Raw genomic sequence first — 22,804 nt, 5'->3', positions numbered from 1 at the left:
TTTCAATATGAAATTTAAATTGAAGAACCTCTAATCCACTAGACAGCAGTCACCAGAACTTGACGTTTGTTACATCTTGATGCGAACAAGTGGGTCAACTATCCCCTGCTGTGTCCTAGGAATTGATTCCGTTTGTTTCTGGAATGCCAGCTAAGGAGTCCTGAGTCCTGAGAGGAACTCCCGGGGGTCTCTGGGTCCTTCTGTTATGTCTGTCAGTCCTGTCTACAAATCCCACAGCCCTTCCAACTTGGCCAACAGAGAAGTTTCTCCAACAACGCGCACAGCGCCAGGGGGGTGGGAGGGGGGCGGCTGGGAGGGCGCGTCTCTGCCACCACAATCCTATAGGAGGAAAAGGGCATTTCTCGGGGCCCCTTGGGGAGAACTGCAGCTTCCTCGGCTTGGTCCAGATCTCACTGTCTTGTCCTTCCCCAGGGTCAGGGCTACCATGAGAGTCCATGCCCGTGGCCAGCAGGAGGCCATGCTGGAAGGCGGACTTGGCCCAAGCACCCCTTAGAGGCTGAAAGGGATGAAATCTCTGCAGGGCTGGGCTGGGGCTTGTGCTGCAGGCAGGGAGGGGTCGGCAATGAGAAATACCAAGATGGGCCACGTCACCAGCCCTGAGGGAGCTCAGAGGTTCAGAGGCATTGAGCACCAGCTGGAAACTGAGGCACCTCGGGGAGAGGACAGCAAAGCAGTCACACGAGCAGGTGGTCAGCAAGGTCAGGGAAAAACCCCTGCGGCCAGCCTCGAGCCCAAGTTTCTGGGCGGACTCGGCGAGTACGCAGGGGGCCCAAGGCGGGGGGGCCGAGGTTTGCTTTGGGGGCTCCTATCTTGTTTTCTCACTGGCCTTGTGAAGAGTTCTCTGTTTCAGAAAGACCCCAGATGGGCCCGATTAGCCAGGGCCTAGGCTAGCATGGCATCCGGGTGCTGGGGACCAATGACCGCCCCAGAATCATGCCGACACGTTCTCAGTCCCATCAGAGGGAACCGCACGGGACGTGACCGGGAGACCTGTCAGCACCAAGCCGGAACACGGCGGCAAGTACACAGAGACACAGCATGCAGGGACCGAGCGTGGAAGTGGGCGAGGGCGCCCGGGTACCAACCTGCCACTCTCGGCCTGCTTTGCATTCTCTAACTCCTGAATCTGCCGCTCAGCCACCTGGAGCTGCTGCCTGAGCTTCTCCATTCCCAATTTACCTTCGGAACTGGCCTTCCAGAGCCCATCGAACTGCAAGAGCTTCTGCTGGGTGGCCTCCAGCTGTGCCGTGGCGTTGGCCAGCGCCTGGGGCTTGCTGACTACACATGGCCCGCAACCCGTCCAGGTGCTTTACCTTCGTCTCCGCCTCCTGCAGCTTGTTCAGGGCGTCCTCCATCTCCACTAGGTGCTGGTCCTTGCTCTGGTCGAGCTTGGCCCGCGCGGCCTCCAGGCTGTTCTTCTGCTCCTGGGCCATCCTGACCAGCCGCGACCTGAGCGTCTGCAGCTCAGAGGCGTGGGCTACACGCTCAGCCGCCAGCTGGGCCTTCAGGTTCTCCACCTCCTGCTGGTACTCGAACTGCAGCCTCTCCATCTGCATCTTGAGCTCGGCCAGCTCGGCCGCCTCGGCGCCCACGCCCCGGCTCACGGCCGCCTTCGGCTCGCCCATGGCCTGTTGGTGCGGGGCGATGGCCGTCTCCAGCTTGGACTTCCACAGGGCGATCACGTCCGCGTTCTCCTTGTTGGCATGGTCCAGCTTGGTTCTCAGCCCCTCGTTCTCCTTGGCGAGCTTCTCGGAGGCCGCCTGCAGGGCCTTCACCTCCTTCTGGTGGGAAAACAAAATTTCCATGAGCTTAAAACAGGAAGGAAAAGAAGCAGAAACAGAAATTATTCTTTTGCAAACTGTTTGCTTCTTCTTGTTTTAAGGAATACCTTCAAAAAACTGGGGTTCTAAAGGATTTGATTTGTGCTGCTCGACTGAAAATCAAAGCTGAGGCAAAGGCGTAGACCCAACTGTCAGAACGAGAGAAAAACGCTCATCAACAGCAGCCTCCAGCCCCAAGGAGCAGAGGTGCCTCAGCCGGGCCCTGCCAGGTGCATGACCCCTGGTATCCCTGTCTGATTCGGAGTCTCCAGCAGAAGTGGTCCTGGCGGGGTCTGCCAGGCCACCCCGCATCCTTGCCTGCACCCTGCAAGTCTCTGGGACCTGCCCGGGCTTTACCTCCAGGTCGCCTTTGGTGATGGACTCCTCTTCGACTCGGAACTGGAGGTCCTCCACTTTCCTGTGGGGGAGAGGGAGAGTTGTGAGGGGCGTCACTGCTGCCCCCCATGAGGGCCACCACCCTGTAGATGCGTGCCCGACCCAGCCCCCGGCTCCACACACAGGAGGGCTGAGAGAGTCAGCGAGGGCCAGAGAGAGAGAGTACAGCGGGCAGGGCGTTTGTCTTGCACGTGGCCGACCCGGGTTCAATTCCCAGCATCCCATTATGGTCCCTTGGGCAATGCCAGGAGTAATTCCTGATTGCCGAGGCAGGAATAACCCCAGAGCATCGCTGGGTTGACCCAAAAAGAAAAAAGAGAAAGTCAGCGAGTCCCCTCGGCTGCGAGCACTGGGTGGGACCCGCAGGCTACAGGAGGAAGCTCTTTCGAGCCAACGCCAGGCGCAGTGTCATATCAGCCTTTTCTGCCTCGCAGCTAACAGAGGTCATTAAAGACTGACCCGGGGCGCATACTAGTTCCTGTCAGCCAGCTCCTGTCCCCACATCGGGACAACAACGGAGCCCCTGGGGGAGAAGCAGCAAACGACTCGGGGCTGGGGGGGCAGGAGGGGCTCCCAGGGGACGTTGGAGTGTTCGGCATGTGCAGCTGAGGAGCTGAGCCGGGTACTGGCAGTGCCCCTGGGCACCACACTGCCGGGAGCCCATCTGAGAAGACCGTCTTGGCCGGCACCCCGTGTCCGTCTGTCTGCAGCCTGGCCTGAGCCCTGCCTGTCTGCTGCCGTGCCCCATGGGTGCTGCGGGTTTCCTCCCGCCCAGGATTAACCCTAGGGACTCCCACAGGGCCCCACTGGGATACGACAGTTCCCAGCCACCCAGCACATGTCTCCGGAACACCAGGCCACGTGGACACAGCAGTGAGGGCCGGGGGTGCCTGGGCTCCAGTGAGCTCCCCCCATTCCTCCCCATGAGGCCACGCTCAGGACTGGGCACCCGGTGGTTTCTGGTTCTCACAGCCCCGGAAGGCCGGCGCGCCCCGCCCGAGGCAGTTCCCCAGCTTGGGGCACGGCCTCACCTGTTCTCCTCCTCCAGCTGGTTCAGCAGCTCCACCTTCTCCCGGTCGCTCGCTTCCAGCATGGCCCGCTGCTTGTCCATCTTGGCCCCTAGCTCCAGGACGTGCTGTGGAGGCAACTGTGCGTGAGTGTCCTCGCCCGCCCCCGACAGCCCTCTGTGGGCTGGCACCGCCACCTGCCACCGCGGCACACTGAACGCGTCTCCCACATAAGCTGCAGCGTTTCTGGAAGGCCGGAAGGGAACCACACCACGAAAGCACCAGCGGGGACAACTTGGCGCTCCCGGAACCCCCACGGGGTGAGGATAAGGGGCATGTGATCAAACCACGCGCCGGATGCCACCGCAACGACGGCAGACGGGGACCCACGGCCTCTCCCTGCACTGCCTGCACCAAGGTCGCGCCCAGCATTTGCCGCAAGCGTCTCTTGGCCCTGGCACTGTCGTCTGCACAGACGTCACCTGGTCGTGCCCGTCCCGGCCAGGGCCAGCTCCTGCTCTATCACCCCCACATGGCTCGGGGCCTTGGCCACTTCCACCCTCTCCAGGTCCCGCTGGGCCAGCAGCTGCTGAATGTGCTGCTGCTTCTCCTTCAGTGCCTCTTGGAGGGCGGTGGTGCTGGAGATCTTGCAGGCATAGCGAGAGGAGGTTTCTGGCAACTGCAAAGGAAAAAGAGACGTGAAGGGGGTGGGGGTGGCGGACGCGGGCATGCACACGGCTATCCTCAGCAAAGCAGATGGAGCAGCGCTGCATCCGTGCATATGGGCCAGCGACTCTTAGCAGAAGCGTCTTGAAACCTTCCCGAAGATCCTTGGACAGGACCTGAGCTCCACTGACGGGCTTCGTGGGAATCCAGAGACTCTTCTGGAGAGCCGGAGGCAGCCCCCTCCACAGCCCACTCTGGCTTGAGCTTCCTTAAGGCTGAGCCCTTGGCTTGAGCTTGAGGCCGGCTCCAGCATCTTCAGCCTTGCAGGTCCGTCTGGGTCTCCCAGGGCAGCCTGGCCCTTCTCTCTTCCTCTTCCTTCCAGCTCACCTCGCTCTCCCCAGCACCCGCCCCAGGCCTGAATAGCACTAACCAGAGACTCTTGTCTCTGGGAATGGCCTCGTGCCCCTGAGGGTCACTAGGTGTGACCCCATAAAAGACCCCTGTGCCATCTGCCTTTGAAAGTGGGGGATGAGAGGCTAGAATGGTAAAGTTGCGGGGAAGGCGCTGGCCTTGCACGCCGCTGCCCCAGCTGGATCCCAGGTACCCACCCCATAGGGTCCCGAGCCCACCAGGAGTGAGTCCTGAGTGCAGAGCCCGGAGGAAGTCCTGAGCATTGCTGGGGTGTGGCCCAAAATCCAGGAAAAAAAGGAACAAGTGGTGGGTGAGCATGTGTGAGGGCTCACGCCCAGCGAGCAGGACCGCAAGGGCAGCTCAGGGGAAGACCAAGCACAAAGGGAAGGAGAGAAGAGGCAAAGACAGCGAGGAGGGGAGGGGAGTGGGCTGGAGGGCCGCGGGGACCGGGGGTCCTGTCCGTTCTGTCCTGGGCTCGTGGTCGCTCATGGTCGCTCTGCAGACCCAGTTTCCTTGCGGCACAACGGCCCCTGCAGGCGGGGACACAGCGGGACGTGGTCTTCATTCTTCAGGCACACGGTGGCGGGGGCTGGGGCGGGGGTGGCCGAGGACGTCCGCTCCTTCTGCCCGGCCACGCCTGACCCATCGCCCTGCTCTTGCCGCTTCCCTGCGTCATCTGAGCTGCTGCCAATTGCCTGCTGACTGACGGGCCCAGCAGGGCCCAGGCTGTCCACTGCTGCTTTGCCTGCTGGGAGCTCTCGAGCTACCTGGTTCTGTCCGGGGAGCGGCTCATCCTTGCCTCTGCGTAAGGATCTGGCCGTGACTTCCCAATACACTTAAAGTATATTGGTCAGATTAAAAGCCCGGCAAGCTACCGAGAGTATTCGATATGCCAGACACAGTAACAATAAAGTTTCCAATGGAGACGTTACTGGGGCCACTAGAGCAAATCGACGATCAACGGGAGGGCCTTTACTTGCTTTACTTACTAAATGCTCTCCCCAGGGCCAAAGAGTCTATTGTGGGGTAGGGGGGGTGGGGGAAGGTACTTTCAGAGGTTCAAGATCCAGCAACGTCAGGAGTGACACCACCCCCCTGCAGAGAGCCAGGAATAAGCCCTGAGCACCCCTGAGTGTGGCCCCAAAACCAAATAATAAATAAATAAAATTTCTAGGAGCACACGAACTCTCGGGCCCAGCCATGTGCAGTGCTGCCGGGAAGTGCACTCAACTCTGATTTCAAAGGGTGGCTGGGAAGAGCTTGACAGCCTTGGGGGTCTCCAACAAGACCTGGGCTCAAACCCCCTCCACCAGGAGCAGCCCCCAAGCACCACGCCTGGAGTCCCTGAGCACTGCCAGGTGAGCCCCTCAGTACCAAAGAGCAAAAATAAAAACTAGGAAAGGCGGGCGGCGGTGTTCCCTGAGCCTCCTGGCCTGAGTGGTGGGGCACGCACGCGCTTCCTGGGCCCGAGACAGCTCCCTGAGGAAACCAGCCCGGGAGCGAACGGCTTCTTTCAGCCAACCGTGGAGACGAACGAGACTGTGAGTTCAGGCGCCGAAGCAGGGAGAAAGCAGCACCCCTGGTATGGGGGGAGGCGGTGCTGAGGGGCTGGGCAAGGTCGGGGCCACAAGCTGAACTCAGGATGTTGATGCCAAAGCCTCTGCCCTGCGCGTGGTGTGTGAGGCCCCAGGCTCCATGCCAGCAAGGCCAGACCCTCTGTGGGAGCCTGGTACCTCAGAGAGCAACTCAGCCAACAAGCGAACCGGGAGGCTCCCACAGGGCACGCCCGGACCTGTGTGCATGTATGTATGCATGCACGTACGTTCCTCTGGGCATGTCTACACACACCTGTGTGCACACGCGCATTGTGTCTATGCAGGTACGTGCCTGTGTGTACACACCCATAAGCCTGTGTATATACGGTATGCACTACGTGTACATGTATGAGTGGCTGTGAGTGTGTGAACGGTTGTGTGTGCATGTATGGAATTACATTGTCGAGGTATACTTCCATGAAGTCACACAGAATGATTCTATATTCCTGTCATATGTGCTAACGGTGATGTGCAGTGTAGGAGTGAGCTCCGCCCTGCGTAAAGATATGCAAGGCAGGGGCCAAAGGGCTGGAGAGCGAAGCCCCAGCGCTGCCCAGGCTCAATCCCGGAGGCCGCCAGGAATAATCCCGAGCACAGAGGCGGGAGAAAGCCCTGGGCTCTGCCAGGTGTGACCCCAGAACAGAACAAAACAAGACAGCGGGGGGAGGCTGGAGATACGGCTCAGGCGTGGGGCTCTTGCTCGGAGGTGGGAGGCCCGGCTCAACCCCAGCACTGCAAACGGCCCCTTGAACCACTGCAGGGTGTGGCCCACAGTCAAGCAGAAAAACAAAACCAAATTCCACAAATGGGCTGGCTCGCGAGGGAAGGAGAGGGGCTTCTGAGTCTGCTCCCCTCCTGAATGGCGAGTCGAGGGGAAGGAGGAGTCGGACGTGAGGATGGAGGCAGGGCAGGGAAACCTGGTGGTGGTCGAGCAAGACAGGACTGGCCCCAGGCCTGTGCCCACGGCGCGCGGCCTCCTGGCTCCCGTTCCCGTGTCGTCTGTTTTGTATCTTCCGTTGCACACACACTCACTCCCTCCTCTTCCGCATCGAGGGTCAATGCAGGGAGCAGAGGGGGCGGCAGGAAGTGCAGCCCCCAGCAAAGCCAGGCCCCCGGGACACATCTCCATCGTGGGCCCGTTTCCCTGTGGACAATATCTCAGGACACCCTTGCATATTCGGACACACTTTAGTGTTTAGGACTCAGAGAGACGTGAGGGGAGAAGCCACGAGGCCCCAGCTTTGACTTGCGGCCCCGCAATGGACAGAAGTCGAGGCCCCTCTGCATGTCGACAGGGGTGCAGAGGGACAGGAGGGAGCAGGGAGGGACGGAGAGAGCAAACAAGCAACGCCAAGCGCCAAGCATTCCCCAGAGTCTCTGGGTCCCGCTCTGACCCTCCGACGCCCCCTTCAGCTCCCCCACTTCATCCCTAAGGCGGCCTGAGCCCTGAGCACCCGAGGAAAGGCCCATCCCTGCTCCTGTCACCGGTGGTGGCTGGGAAGCCACTCGCCTGCCCCCCCGGAGCTGCTCAGCCCACCCGGTCCTGCTCCGCCTCTCGTCCCTGGGGCCTTGGGAGTCCATGGGGGCCTGAGCATCGCACAGGGCGGGGGAGGGGGGCTGCTTACTAGTTCCGTGTGGCTGGGCCTGCTGCTCACGGATGAGGCCACGGAGCTCACAGAGCTGAGCGAGGAGGCCGACGGGCGGCGCTTCAGGCTGGCGGGGGTGGTGGCCATCACACGCCTCACGGGGGCCGCCTTGGCCTTGGCCAGCGTCGTGGAGGGGAAGCCGATCTTGGTGACTTTGTGAATGCGAACAAACAAGCCATACTTGGGCTGACACTGGAAGTACCTGCGACAACGAGGAGGGGGGGGACAAAAGACCCCTTTGGCAAGAGAGACAGGCGCCGACCGAGGCGTCCACTGAGTCCCACAGCCTCACACTCCCACACACTCACACCCCAACAAACACTCCCACACTCTCACAGCCCAACCAACAGTCCCACACTCTCACACCCCAACCAGCAGTCCCACACTCTCACACTCCCACTCACCCCAACAAACACACTCACACCCCAACCAACACTCCCACATTTCCACAGCACCACACTCACACACACTCACTCCCCAACAAACATCATACCCTCACACAGCCCCCCCCACACTCTCACCCAACAAACACACACTCACACCCCAACCAACACAAACTCACACTCATACTCCAACCAACACTCCCACACACTCACACCCCAACAAACACACACTCACACCCCAACAAACACACACTCACATCCCAACAAACACTCCCACACTCACCCCAAGAAACACACACACTCACAACCCAACCAACATTCCCACACTCTCACACTCCCACCCCAACAAACACACACACCACAACAAACACTCCCACATTTCTACAGCCCCACACTCACACATACTCACTCCCCAACAAACACACACACTCACACCCCCAACCAAAACTCCCAAACACTCACACCCCAACCAACACACACTCACACTTACACCCCAACCAACACTCTCACACACTCACACCCCAACAAGTACACACTCAGCCCCCAACCAACACTCCCAAACTCTCACACTCCCACCCCAAAAAACACACTCACACCCCAAAAAACACTCCCACATGTCCACAGCCCCAGTCACTCACACTCACTCCCCAACAAACACTCCCACACTCACCCCAAGAAGCACACACACTCACAACCCAACCAACATTCCCACACTCTCACTCTCCCACCCCAACAAACACACACACCACAACAAACACTCCCACATTTCCACAGTCCCACACTCACACACACTCACACCCCAACCAACACTCCCACATTCCCAATGTCCCACACTCACAAACACACCCCCTAAAACACACACTCACACTCACACCCCAACCAACACTCCCACACTCCCACAGTCACACACTCATATACACACCCCTCATACATACATATCCACACCCCAACAAATACTCCCACATTCCCTCAGCCCCACACTCACACCCCAACAAAAATACACTCACACTCACACCCCAACCAACACTCCCACACTCCCACAGCCCCACAGTCACACACACGCACACCCCAACCAACACTCCCACACTCTCACACTCCCACTCACCCCAACAAACACACTCACACCCCAACCAACACTCCCACATTTCCACAGCATCACACTCACACACACTCACTCCCCAACAAACATCATACCCTCACACAGCCCCCCCCACACTCTCACCCAACAAACACACACTCACACCCCAACCAACACAAACTCACACTCATACTCCAACCAACACTCCCACACACTCAAACCCCAACAAACACACACTCACACCCCAACAAACACACACTCACATCCCAACAAACACTCCCACACTCACCCCAAGAAACACACACACTCACAACCCAACCAACATTCCCACACTCTCACACTCCCACTCCAACAAACACACACACCACAACAAACACTCCCACATTTCTACAGCCCCACACTCACACATACTCACTCCCCAACAAACATCATACCCTCCCACAGCCCCACACTCACACACACTCTCACCCAACAAACACACACACTCACACCCCCAACCAAAACTCCCAAACACTCACACCCCAACCAACACACACTCACACTTACACCCCAACCAACACTCTCACACACTCACACCCCAACAAGTACACACTCAGCCCCCAACCAACACTCCCAAACTCTCACACTCCCACACCAAACAAACACACACTCACACCCCAAAAAACACTCCCACATGTCCACAGCCCCAGTCACTCACACTCACTCCCCAACAAACACTCCCACACTCACCCCAAGAAGCACACACACTCACAACCCAACCAACATTCCCACACTCTCACACTCACACCCAACAAACACTACACACCACAACAAACACTCCCACATTTCCACAGTCCCACACTCACACACACTCACACCCCAACCAACACTCCCACATTCCCAATGTCCCACACTCACAAACACACCCCCTAAAAAACACACTCACACTCACACCCCAACCAACACTCCGAAACTCTCACACTCCCACCCCAACAAACACACACACCACAACAAACACTCCCACATTTCCACAGTCCCACACTCACACACACTCACACCCCAACCAACACTCCCACACTCCCAATGTCCCACACTCACAAACACACCCCCTAAAAAACACACTCACACTCACACTCCCACAGTCACACACTCATATACACACCCCTCATACATATATATCCACACCCCAACAAATACTCCCACATTTCCTCAGCCCCACACTCACACCCCAACAAAAATACACTCACACTCACACCCCAACCAACACTCCCACACTCCCACAGCCCCACAGTCACACACACGCACACCCCAACCAACACTTGCACGCTCTCAAACCAACAATGACATGCTCTCATTCCCTCACAAACATGCTCACACCCCCACCAACACTCACATGCTCATGCCCTCACCAACACTCTCACAGCCCCACACTCACACGCTCACATACACACACCCTCATACATACATATCCACACTCCGAAGCACACACATATTCATACGTTCACACGCACACTCCCTCGCACGCCTCCCACCCGCACCGCGCAAACCAAGGGCGATTCCAAGCAGCCTCCCCAGAATCTGAAGGGCGACAGCAGGCCCGGGGGGTTCCTGCGGGCCGAGCACAGCTGCATGTGGGAGCCCCAGGCTGTCCCCACATCCCTGCAGGGTCCCCAGTGACACCGGAAGTGGCCCCGCCTAAGAAGCAAGTGAAGTGGCCTGCAGTCCCCTCAGCGCCTCCCGGGCACCGTGCATTGCCCCAGGCTGTGTGTGTGGGGGGGCAGGAGGACCCACCTCGTTCCGGCCACGGCGCCATCGTTCTTGCCCAGCGGCTTGTCCAGCTCCACGCCACACCAATCCCCCTTGGCGAAGTCCATCTCCCCGAGGAAGCGCACCACACCGGCCTCCACGCCTCCCACCTGCCGGAGGGACGCGGGTCAGGCACCCTGGACTGTGCACAGTGCCCCCACCCCCGCAAAGGAACATTCTGGCTTCAGAGTAGGGATTTCCTTAAGAAACCTCAAAGGTGAAGGTGCCACTTCCCCCCGCAACCCCTACAGCGTGAGCAGACGCTGCTGCTCAGTGTCCATGCAAGGCAGCGGCGTTCACACCCACTCGCTGACACCGGTGGCCTGGCTGACCATACCCCCAGGAATCTCTGACCCAGGCCAGCCACCTGGTGTGGCGAGGGGGTCGCTGCCCCGCAGGTGTGGGAGCGGAGCCGTGGCAACCCCAATGCTGGAGAACAATTAAGCCAGAAACCAGCTAAAGAAAAATGACTGTTCTCATATCTTAGCGGACTTCCATTTTCCAGTTCTCCTTCACTATGCCTTGGCTTCACGCTTGGCCCCTGGGACGCAGAGCAAAGCAGAATCACAGCGTTGGACACTGACGGGAATGCTGACAAATAGAGCTGGAGCACTGGGGGAAGGGCACTTGCTTTGTGTGCGGCCACCCTGGGTTCAATCCTCAGCACCCAAGATGGTCCGCCTAGCCCGCCAAGACTGATTCCTGAGTGCAAAGCCTGAGTGACCCCAAAACCAAAAAGTCAAAACAGAAAGGAGAGAGAGAGAGAGAGAGAGAGAGAGAGAGAGAGAGAGAGAGAGAGAGAGAGAGAGACCTCAACTAATAATGCCCGAGAGCGCAGTTTTCTTTTTTCGGGTCTGGGGTAGGACTGGGTTCACGTGCTCAGGGGTCACTCGCAGCACGAGGGGTAGCAGCGTCACCCAGGACTGTCTCTGCGAGTCCTGAAGTGCCATCTGCAAAGGCCCTGGCACAGCCTCCGTGGCCAGGCGTGGGCCCTGGGCACTGTGAGTGTGACAAGGAATAAAAGAACAAGAGACAGGTGGCTGGGGTGGCGGCCCTGGGCTGAGAAGAGGCTGCAAAGTTCCTGTCTCACAGCTGGTCATCGGCGAAGAATTTGGCACAAAACATGCCGTCCCCGACCCGGAAACAGCCTCCTCTAACAGGACAACTGGAAGCCAGTCAATTCTCTCAAGACCCTGGCGTCATATCCTGGAAATATCATCTGCCCAAAACTGCTGCAAGCCTGTCTCCAGAACATTCTGTCAGAGCTCAGCTGGAGAGAAGGGAAGTGATCTCCCAAGGTCAGGAGAACCACCGCACATCAGCCCGGAGAAGCTCTTCACGGTTGGACTCTGAGACGCCACAGGACGGACAGAGTGACCTCCCGCTCTGAGACACCATAAGACTGACCAGAGCAACTGACTGTCCCGCTCTGCGACCCCTGCCTACTTGCGAGCACAGACGGGACTTGAGGTCAGAGCTGGGCATTTCCAGTGACCCCACTGAGGGTCCCTGAGTCTCCAGAGAGAACCAAAGTAGCACAAGCATGTCCACTGTCCACTGCCAGTGACAGGGAGTGCCAGGGGCAGGGGACCGTCTTCCACAGGCCTAAGCCTGGAACAGCCATGTCAGAGCCTTCGAAGGGCTCCTCGGAGGTCAGTCCCGTAAACATCGGGGCCAGCTGGCGCAGAACCTGGACTTCCTGTGCGCAGGGAAGAATTGGGCAAAGGGCAGGAGGCCCTTTGGAGAGCCGGGAGGGCGCCAGCCCTGCACGGGAGCTTCGCCTCAGTGCCCCGAGGCCAGCCCCCACTCGCCACGGCCTCCTGACCACGGCTCCGTTAGGCCGTGGAGCGCCAAGCAAACCTTCCTTGAATTAGGAAAAAGACCAAAGAAAGTGTTTGGATTTTCTTTTTCCCCCTTCTTCTTTCAGAAAACAGCCATTATGCTGGTTGTGGTCCCCCAAAAAACCCTCAAAAACTTTTTTTTGAAAGGCGTGCTCTAGCTGAGGTATGGAGCGATGGAACAGCACAGCGGGCAGGGCGTTGGCCTTGCACACACCTGCCCGGATGTGGTCCCTGAGCACAGGGCCAGGACTCAGTCCTGAGCACCACCACCAATAAATGAATAACTGATCAGAGTTATTCACCGCAGAGCCAGTGGCAGTGTCCCCGCTCCCTTGTTCCAACGACACTGGTGTCCCTGTGTCCGGGTGTGGACGGTTGTGAAAGCAAGTTAAAAAAAAAGTCTTTTTTCTTCTTTGGGTCTTTGGCTCACACCTGGCGATGCTCAGAGGTGACTTCTGGCTCTGCACTCAGGAATCATTCCTACGATGCTTGGGGGACCCTATGGGATACCGGGGAACCCAGGTTTGCTGAGTGCAAGGCAAACGCCCTCTCTGCTGTACTCCTGCTCCAGCCCCCCAGTCTTTAAACCGTGAGTCTCCTCCAGCTCCAATTCCCTCCCCGTGTTACTCTTTGGCCATCCCCGAACCCCGACCGTGACCCTCCAGGACTCTCCGAGGGCCACCCTGCGCCTGCAGGCGGGTCACCTCACTGCTCTCCTCTCCGGCCTCCACAGCTCGGACACTGGCCTGGCGGTGGCCATCCCTGTGGTCCCCGGGAAGCCACTGGCTCCGGGCCAGCCCCCAGTCTGTCCAGAGCCGCCCGCCTCAGACGTCCCCGAGGGGACTTTTCCCGGCCGCTTCCCACGGGTTCTGAAAGCGTTACTGAGTGCTTCTGCTGGGGGAGAACAGTTGTCTACAGCCAAGCGCCTCTGCTTTGGGGACCTGCGCAGAGGAATGGGCTTGGGGTGGACTGAGGATGCCACGTGCAGGGACCTGGTGACCCCCACCAGAAACTCATCTCATGGGGGTGCCCCCTCGCCCCCACCTTCCAGTTGCTGCTCAGAGAAACCCAAGAGCAGGTGCTGAGTCTGAAGATCGAGCAACCAAGACAGCAAAACATACTCTTGAGAATGTTCGGGAGACGGGTCCCGACCCGTGGCCTACTCAGGGTCCATCCCCGACACCCCAGATGGTCCACTGAGCCCTACCAGGAGTGATCCCTGAGTTCACCACCAGGAGGAAGCCCTGAGCACGGCCAGGTGTGGCCCAAACACCAAACCACACACGTTTGGAGAGACGGCTCAGGGCTTGCGCACAGCCGGGCACGGAATGGCCCGAGCGGCTCGGGGTGAGCCCTGTGACGCCCCAAACACAAACATCACAAACCAGAGAAATGGAACCGATTTCCAAATTTGTTCGTTGGTTTGTTTTCTGAGTCACAGTCTGAGTGCTCAGGGCTTACTTCTGGCTTGGTGCTCAGGGATCACTCCGGGATGTGCTTGGGAGACTGTACATGGGACCAAGACGTAAACCCCGGGTCAGAGGCATGCAAAGCACGCGGCCTACCCAAGGCATGACCCCTCCATCCTGTTTTGGCTAAACTGGTAAAACTGGCAGCATCCCCGCATGCATCCATCACGCTGGAAACTGCAGGACCAGGCGTCCCGGCTGCTCGTCCTTCCACCCAAACCGCGAGTCTGCAAAACCTGATGGACCAGACAGGTGAATGGACACCCACCCGCGACCGCTGCCCTCGGCACTCACCAGCACCCGGTCCCCGAGCTTCAGCTCCTGCTCCCCGTTCTTGAGGGAGCCAGCCTCCGAGAGGTTGGAGATGGACTCGCTGGCCGTCCTGGTCAGGTTGCTGATGTGAGGGGTGGCCGGTGCCTCCTTTGTGGAGGGCTGGGGCGCCTTCGGGGCGGCGGCAGGGGCCGGGGAGGCCGACAGGGGCGGTGTGACCCGGGCAGCAGGCGCTGGCTGCAGGCCGTTGGTCTCATCGTCGGCCTGCAAGCTCCTGCTCAGCTTGGACGGCCGGGTGAAGATGCCCTTCAGCGGCTCGCACTGGAAGTAGCGCACACCCGCCACCGAGCCGTCGTTCTTGCCGATGGGCTCGTCCAAGACGATCCCGGCCCACTGACCAGGGGCAAACTGGGTCTCCCCGAGGAACTGGATGAATCCAGGCGTGTTCCCCTTCACCCAGACTCGTTCCCCGACCTGGAAGTCGTCCACAAACTCCTCCTGCGTCTCCGAGGAGGGGGCGCTGGGGGTTTTCTCCCCAGGCACGGACTTCTCAACGGGAGCAGCCGCTGGAACAGCAGAAAGGGTCAGAAGGGTCAGAAGGGTCAGGAAGGGCCTGTCCAGGTCCAGTTAAAGTGTGGTGGGGGGGAGGGACACCCAGCAGTGCTTGGGGCTTCTCCCAGCCAATGCCGGGGGCTGCTTTTGGCGAAGCCTGGCCGGGCCCGCCGTGAAGGGGACGTGCCTACCTACTGCAGCTTCCCAGGCCACAGTCATATTTGGGCAGCTGAGGGGAAATCTTTGGACACATCCCGTGATGCTAGGGACCAAGCCAGGCGAAAGCTCCAACCCAGTGTCTTATTTCTGCTGTGTCCACTGGCCCATCTTCTTTTTCTTTTAGGGGGGGAGCACCCCAGCCAGTCCGCAGGGCCTATTTCTGGCTCTGCGCTCAGGGTCACTCATGTGAGGTTGAGGCTGGAGAGTCCCATGGGGTCCCGGTTGCCCTCCCCACTGTCCTGTGGCTACGGCCGGCAATGAGGCCCTTTAGTCCAGGTGAGTCCACCTCCCTCAGCCTGTCCCCAAGCCCGGGCGAGGGGGCTAGCAGTTAGGAGGGAGCGTGTTGGTCGCCTCAGCTGACACCAGTTGCCGTGACACTAAAGTCACAGAATGTGACACTCGTGTGTGAGAGCTGTCCCCAGAGCCGCGAACGTGCCTACAGCTCAGGGAGCCCTTCCCGGGCGAGGACTCGGGAGGGGGTTCCCGGGTGGGAATGAGTCTCCCCTGGCCCGGGCTGAGCGCACTTACCGGCCGAGGGCGCCTTCAGGGCCCAGCTCCCATGCTTGAGGATCTTAGTGGGGGCCTTTAGCCCGCTGGGCCTCAGCAGACTCATGGTCAGGTGGTCAGACGCTGCCGCGGCCACTACCGGGCCCTGACCGTCGAGCCCACTGTGGGGCCTTCTGAGGCACACTCGTTCTCAGGGATAAATCTCTGAAGAGCAGAGGAGAGAGTCTGTCTCAGGGGAGCGACCACAGCAGCTTCCGGAGCCCAGAGAGCTGCCAGTCTGACACTCGCCACCCCGAGTGCGACTCCCAGCCTCCCGCACAGCCCCCTGAGCCCACCAAGTGTCATTCCTGCACAAAAACGCAATCCCAAACAGACAAGCAAACAATTGCAGATTCGGGGCCAGAGGGCAGAGGGGACAGGTACTTGCCCTGCGGGCAGCTGACCCTCACGCCCTCCCTGGCATCACACCCACCCCCAAACACATTCAGGAGCCAGAAATCGTCCCTGTGCACTGTGAGTGTCACTGACCACCTTCCCGTCCAGACAATGACTAGCCGGGAGGCGACTCAGCAGTGATCGCTGGTCTTGTGTGTGCGTGTGTGCGTATGTGTGTGTGAGAGAGGCACGTGGTTATACACAGAAGCTAAGGCAAGCAACACACACACTTTTTTCTATGGGCTGAGAACTGCCAGGGAAAAGGGCCCAGCAAGACTGCGCCAAAGGGGGGCTGGAGAGCGATAGCACAGTGGTAGGGCGTTTGCCTTGCACGCGGCCGACCCAGGTTCGATTCCCAGCATCCCATATGGTCCCCTGAGCACTGCCAGGACTGATTCCCGAGTGCAGACCCAGTAGTAAATCCTGTGCATCACCAGGTGTGACCCAGAAAGAAAAAAGAATTGCGCCAAAGGGGAGCGAAGGAGGTTTTGGTGTTTCCTTCGTTCCCTGTGACGCTGCCCAAGTTTGATAACCACAAGCCAGTATTAACTCCATTTCTTAACCCACAGAACTGAGGCAGACATGTGGATGGGGGAAGCGTCGCCATGGCAATGGAACTCCGAGGAAGTCAACAAAAGCTTCATGGCCACCAAAAGACCACCTGAGGGCACGGGACCCAAGGTCTGGTCAAAATTAACCCACATTAGGAGGCCCAGAGCAGGCTTGATCCACCCGAGGGAATAGGAACAAAGGCCAGGAAAGGAATTTCTAAGAGGACCTTGGACCACTCAACCCTACCCCCTTGGCAACCACCCTAGCAACGGACTCTAGGTAGCTAGAAACTCCCACCAGGGGCAGCCTGGGGAAAACCCGAGATTAGCCCCCTTGAACCAAGGGAGGGCGCTCATGTGTGCCCGAGCCCAGGGACTGCTCTTGCCTACGAGGTCGGTCATGTCACGGGCTTCTCCCCTCCTGAGGTGTGGACTTTCGAACCGAACGCAACCAGGCAACCTAACGTGTTCAGTGGCTTTCTGCGCCTCTGGAGAAGCCGCACTCTCGAGCCTGTTACTCCCTCCCTCATTTCCCCTTCCTAAAAGCCTCCAAATAAAATGTTCCTGCTTCATGCTCATCTCCTGAAATGCTTTTCTGCGAGAAGGACAAAGGCCCGGGGGCCTGAGGAGGTCGAGGATCGACTCCCTTTCCCTGAAAAGGGCAACCCCTCACTCCGGCCCGAGACCCCGGGAAGGCCTAGTGGGCGTCGTGGGGCTGGCAGGGCTCGTCACGCTCATCAGTGCCAGCGCTCCAACCAGTCCCGGGGGAGTGACATCTTCTCCTCTGCTTCTCATCAGCCCCCATGAGGGCCCACTAACTTCAGAGTCATTCTATATTTAATAGAAAAGTCCGGAGGGGGCAGAGAGGCAGGACAGTGGGGAGGGCACTTGCCTTCTATCCAGTTGTCCTGGGCTCGATCTCCGTCAGCACAGGGACGTTAGCCGGCCAGGGTGACCCCTGGGCACAGCCAGGTATGGCCACCCCACCCCACCCCACCCAACCCCCACCCCACCCCCCCAAAATATATATATAACTACTAAAAAAACTTAAACGAACTACAGATTAAAAACTATCATACACTAAAGAACTGTTAGAGAAAAAAGCCGCCCGCACGCGGGCAAAAAACCCAGAAACTCAGATTCACCTGTGTCACACTGCACTCGCAGCTTAGAGAACTGAGCTCTGACAAACAGGCTCGTGCCAGTCTCCTGCAGAGACTGAAAATGGCACTTGGAGTCTAGAACGTTCCAAGGTAGAATGAGAATTCAGCAAGGAGGAGGGCATCATGGGCCCTTCTTAAAGGGGCAGGCGCCACCCTTCGTGACGCCAGGGTCCGGCTGAGGCTCCGGAGGGCTGCCCTGCAGACGCCAGCACTAGCTGGCCAATGTGCCTCTGGTTCCTGCGGGGCCCAGTTCTGGACCCCTGGGCCCTGAGAAAGTGGTTTCAGAAAACGTTTGACAAATGTTTGGCAGTTATAGATCTCCAACTGAGGTCATTCGGCGTCCCCCGAGTGGGACCTGGACCCAGTGACCGTGCCCAGGGCCCTCCTCAGGAGCCGGGCCATAACATCTGTGGGCGGGGGGGGGGGCGAGGGGCAGAGCGACAGGGCAGAGGCCCTGAGCCCGACCCTGACAGCCCTGCTCTCTGTGACCCCAGTGCTGTGAGCAACACCTGCCGCACCGTGTGGCCAGGGAGTGGCCCAGCCCACTAAGGCCTGAGAGCTGTACAGAGGCGAATGGCCTGGCCTGCTCTGATTGGGAGCACAAGCTGAATGAGTGCGGGTCCCCTCGAGGATGAGTGAGCAGGAACGGGGGAGTGGTGGGGAGGAGGGGAGGGCGGAGTGACCTAACCTAGGGGCTGAGGGCCGACTCTGATGCAGTCATCGGGGCTCATCCTGGCAGGACCTGGCGGGGGGGGATGGGGGGGACGTACAGGGTGGGGTGGGGTCAGCCACAGGCAAGGCAGGCTCCTTGGTCCTGGGCTACCCTTCTGGGCAAGGATACCTATTTTCTTTCTTTCCTTTTGTCTTTTGGGACACCCGGCAGTGCTCAGGGTTACTCCTGGGTCTGCACTCGGGAGTCACTCCTGCCGGTGCTCAGGGGACCTATGGGGTGAGCCATGCACCAGGCAAGCGCCAAGTCTTGATGCCAAGGTGCCCACGAAACACAGTGTGCAACAAGGGACTCTACAGAGAACGTCAGGGCCAGCAAACGCTACGAGGAAGTCAATCAATTCTGAAAAAACACAAAAAGATGCAAAAGGAGGGGCTGAAGTGAGAGCACAGTGGGGAGGGGTTTGCCTTGCTCTCAGCTGACCAAGATTCGATCACCAGTCCTGAGCACTGCCAGGAGTAATTCCTGAGCATCACTGAGTGCGACCCAAAAAGCCAAAAAAAAAGAAAAAAACAGCGCGAATCTTTCTCCCTGAAAGTCAGAGTTAAGTTTGGAGCACGGCCACAGCCCCAGAAACACAAGGACTTAATGCAGAACCCAGCAGCTTAGAGCAGAAAAGTGAAAGGACTATGTGTTAATCCAGGCCATCAAGTCTGCCGGAGGGGAAAGGGTGTTGCCCCATACGCCCTCTCTTCTCTGGAAAGAAGGATGGCTGCCGAATGGGAGCCTTGTGGACAGCAGGTATGAGCCGGGGGTGTGGGGGCGACTAAAACCTCATGGGAAGGGGGGCGTTCCTGTCCGTCCTTCACGCCCTACCGAGGTCACCAGTTGCCCACCACGAGCGGCTCTCCAGCACGGCCACAGCCCCAGAAGCACAAGGGCTTAATGCAGAACCCAGCAGCTTGGAGCAGAAAAGTGAAAGGACTATGCGTTAATCCAGGCAATCATTTCTGCCCAGAGGGGAAAGGGTGTTGCTCCCTTCCGCCCTCCTCCCTCTGGAAAGAAAGATGGCGGCCATATGGGAGCCTTGTGGACAGCAGGTATGAGCCGGGGGTGTGGGGGCGACTAAAACCTCATGGGAAGGGGGGCGTTCCAGTCCGTCCTTCACGCCCTACCGAGGTCACCAGTTGCCCCCCACGAGTGGCTCTCCAGCACGGCCATGGCCCCAGAAGCACAAGGACTTAATGCAGAACCCAGCAGCTTGGAGCAGAAAAGTGAACGGACTATGCGTTGATCCAGCCCATCAAGTCTGCCGGAGGGGAAAGGGTGTTGCCCCATTCGCCCTCTCCTCTCTGGAAAGAAAGATGGCGGCCACATGGGAGCCTTGTGGACAGCAGGTATGAGCCGGGAGTGTGGGGGCGACTAAAACCTCATGGGAAAGGGGGCGTTTCGCTCCGCCCTTCACGCCCTACCGAGGCCACCGGTTGCCCCCCGCGAGCGGCTCTCCAGCACGGCCACGACTCCAGAACACAGAAACCAATTTCTTAACTATCTGGCTTTCAGTAGAAATACTTCCAGGGTCAATAGGTAAAATATCAGAAATCCAAAACCAACATTTAATTCTTGAACCCAGCTGTAGAAAGCAAATCACTTCACAATGCTTTTTCAGCATGTCTGATTTGGGGGGGGGGGGGTAAACTCTAAATAATAGTGGTGAATCTTTTATTGAAACAATGAATCGAGTCAAAGCAGATAGAGTGTTAACTAGAATTCATCTGCCTCACAGGGACGGGGAGGGGTGGGGGGTGGAGGAGTATGGCCTGGCCTGCTCGGATGGGAGCACAAGCTGAATGAGTGCGGGTCCCCTCGAGGATGAGTGAGCAGGACCGGGGGAGTGGTGGGGAGATGGGGAGGTCGGAGTGACCTAACCTGGGGGCTCAGGACGGGACACCTGGACGGGACACCTGGCGGTGCTCAGGGCCGACTCTGATCCAGTCATGGGGGTTCATCCTGGCAGGACCTGGGGGGGGGTGACGTACAGGGTGGGGTGGGGTCAGCCACAGGCAAGGCAGGCTCCTTGGCCCTGGGCTACCCTTCCGGGAAAGGATACCTATTTTCTTTCTTTCCTTTTGTTTTTTGGGACACCCGGCAGTGCTCAGGGTTACTCCTGGGTCTGCACTCGGGAGTCACTCCTGCCGGTGCTCAGGGGACCTATGGGGTGAGCCATGCACCAGGCAAGCGCCAAGTCTTGATGCCAAGGTGCCCACGAAACACAGTGTGCAACAACGGACTCTACAGAGAACGTCAGGGCCATCAAACGCTACGAGAAAGTCAATCAATTCTGAAAAAACACAAAAAGATGCAAAAGGAGGGGCTGAAGTGAGAGCACAGTGGGGAGGGGTTTGCCTTGCTCTCGGATGACCAAGATTCGATCACCAGTCCTGAGCACTGCCAGGAGTAATTCCTGAGCATCCCTGAGTGTGACCCAAAAAGTAAAAAAAAAAGAAAAAAACAGTGCTAAAGAAAATGTGTTTGAGCTTCACACCCTACCGAGCGGCTCTCCGGTACGGCCACGGTCCCAGAAGCACAAGGACTTAACACAGAGAACCAGCAGCTTGGAGCAGAAAAGCAAATGGACTATGTGTTAAACCGCGCCATCATAACTGACCGGAGGGGAAAGGGTGTTGCCCCCTTCGCCCTCTCCTCTCTGGAAAGAAAGGTGGCGGCCGCACGGGAGCCTGGTGGACAGCAGGTTTGAGCCGGGGGTCGGGAGCAGCAAAAACCTCACGGGAAGGGGGCGTTCCGGCCCGTCCTTCATGCCCTACCGAGGTCGCCAGTTGCCCCCCACGAGCGGCTCTCTGGCACGGCCACGACTCCAGAGCACAGAAACCAATCTCTTAATTATCTAACTTTTAATAGAAATACTTCCAGGGTTAATAAGTAAAATAGCAGATATCCAAACCCAGCTGTAGAAAGCAAATCATTTCACAACGCTTTTTCAGCATGTCTGATTTGGGGGGGGCGTTGTAAACTCTAAATAATAATGGTGCATCTTTTATCGAAACAATGAATCGAGTCAAAGTAGACAGAGTGTTAACTAGAACTCATCTGCCTCACAGGAATTGGGAGGGGTGGGAGGTGGGGTTCTATTGGGGTTCGCGGTTAAAAATAAGTATTGGTAAAGGGAAATGTGTTTGATATTCACACGACTGAGACCTAAACCTGAAAGCTCTGTAACTTTTCCCACAGTGATTCAATAAAGAAATAAACTATAAAAAAAAAAGAAAAAAAAGAAAATGTGTTTGAGCCTCACTGTCTCCCTGAGACTTGAGCACTCAGTGCCGTGTGTGAGCCCAGTAGAGTCTCCGGCTTGAACAAGCCCCGACCCCCTCACCCCCATGCTCCTGTGTTTGGACCGTGACCCTAAATCCTGTGATGGGACCACGTTTGTCCATGACAAAGACGCTAGCAAGCTCACGCCCCAGAACGTCCCTGCTTCACACAGGCGTGGCACACGGGTCCTGGCCTGCTAGAGGCCGGCAGTGATTCGGCAGGAAGCAGAGGTGTGAGCCTGAACGTGGGTCAAGTCCATTCCTTCAGCTTGGAGGGGAGGAATGTCCGAGAGGGGGTTTTGAGCACTGCCTCACAAGCATGAGGTCCTGAGTCCAAGCCCCCGGGGTCACACGTGCACCTGGCACAAAGCCGGCACACACCCGGCAGCTCTGCTGTCCCAGCACCACGCAGGAAGGGGGGTGACCCCAGGGGGAGGGCCACCGAGAGAGGAGGTGGACACCACAGAAAAGAGGAGGAAACACAGGGCAGGAGTTGAGGGCTGCAGGGCCGGGAGCACCGGGTAGAGAGCAGCCCTGGGGAGCAGGAGGCCAGGCGGGCGCCCCTTGTCACTGGCCACTCGAGGTAGTCGCAGAAGCCGTGTGCAGACCCACGAGGCTGACAGGGCGCCAGGGACAGGGCAACCCCAGCAAGGATTTTTCTTTAAGTTTTGGGCCATGGGGCCAGAACTCTAGTACAGCGGGGAGGGCATTTGCCTTGCACACAACTGACCCGGGTTCAATCCCGGCATCCCATAGGGACCCCAGAGCACCTCGAGGAGTAAGTCCTGAGTGCAGAGCCAGGAGTGACCCCGGAGCATGTCCAGGTGTGACCCAAAAACAAAACAGCAGAGCAAGCGGAAGGGCCCGGAAGCTCCGAGCCACAGAAACGCCGAGGTTGGCGCCCACTCGCTCCCGCCCCCCGCCAGGCCAGGCCGGCCTGAGATGCCTCAGCGGCTCGGTGCGTTATCTCAGCCTATCACCCAACTC

General features: G+C 58.5%; 1 protein-coding gene across 1 annotated transcript in view; it reads right to left on the bottom strand.

Annotated features, from left to right (window-relative positions):
- Positions 1-15,772, bottom strand: part of LOC130042698 (CAP-Gly domain-containing linker protein 1-like) — a 38,444-nt gene extending 22,672 nt beyond the window's left edge. The window contains 10 exon segments of the mRNA XM_056134851.1: positions 1,103-1,288; positions 1,290-1,805; positions 2,205-2,259; positions 3,269-3,372; positions 3,727-3,746; positions 3,749-3,923; positions 7,542-7,764; positions 10,794-10,918; positions 14,413-14,954; positions 15,688-15,772. Coding sequence (XP_055990826.1) covers positions 1,103-1,288; positions 1,290-1,805; positions 2,205-2,259; positions 3,269-3,372; positions 3,727-3,746; positions 3,749-3,923; positions 7,542-7,764; positions 10,794-10,918; positions 14,413-14,954; positions 15,688-15,772 — 2,031 coding nt within the window.
- Positions 15,773-22,804: the final 7,032 nt, after the last annotated feature.

The sequence above is a fragment of the Sorex fumeus genome, unplaced genomic scaffold (genome assembly GCF_029834395.1).
Source record: "Sorex fumeus unplaced genomic scaffold, SorFum_2.1 ptg000108l, whole genome shotgun sequence".
NCBI classification, from domain to species: domain Eukaryota; kingdom Metazoa; phylum Chordata; class Mammalia; order Eulipotyphla; family Soricidae; genus Sorex; species Sorex fumeus.
The sequence above is the reverse complement of the archived record's forward strand: the minus strand, read 5'-3'. Positions and strand labels throughout refer to the sequence as shown.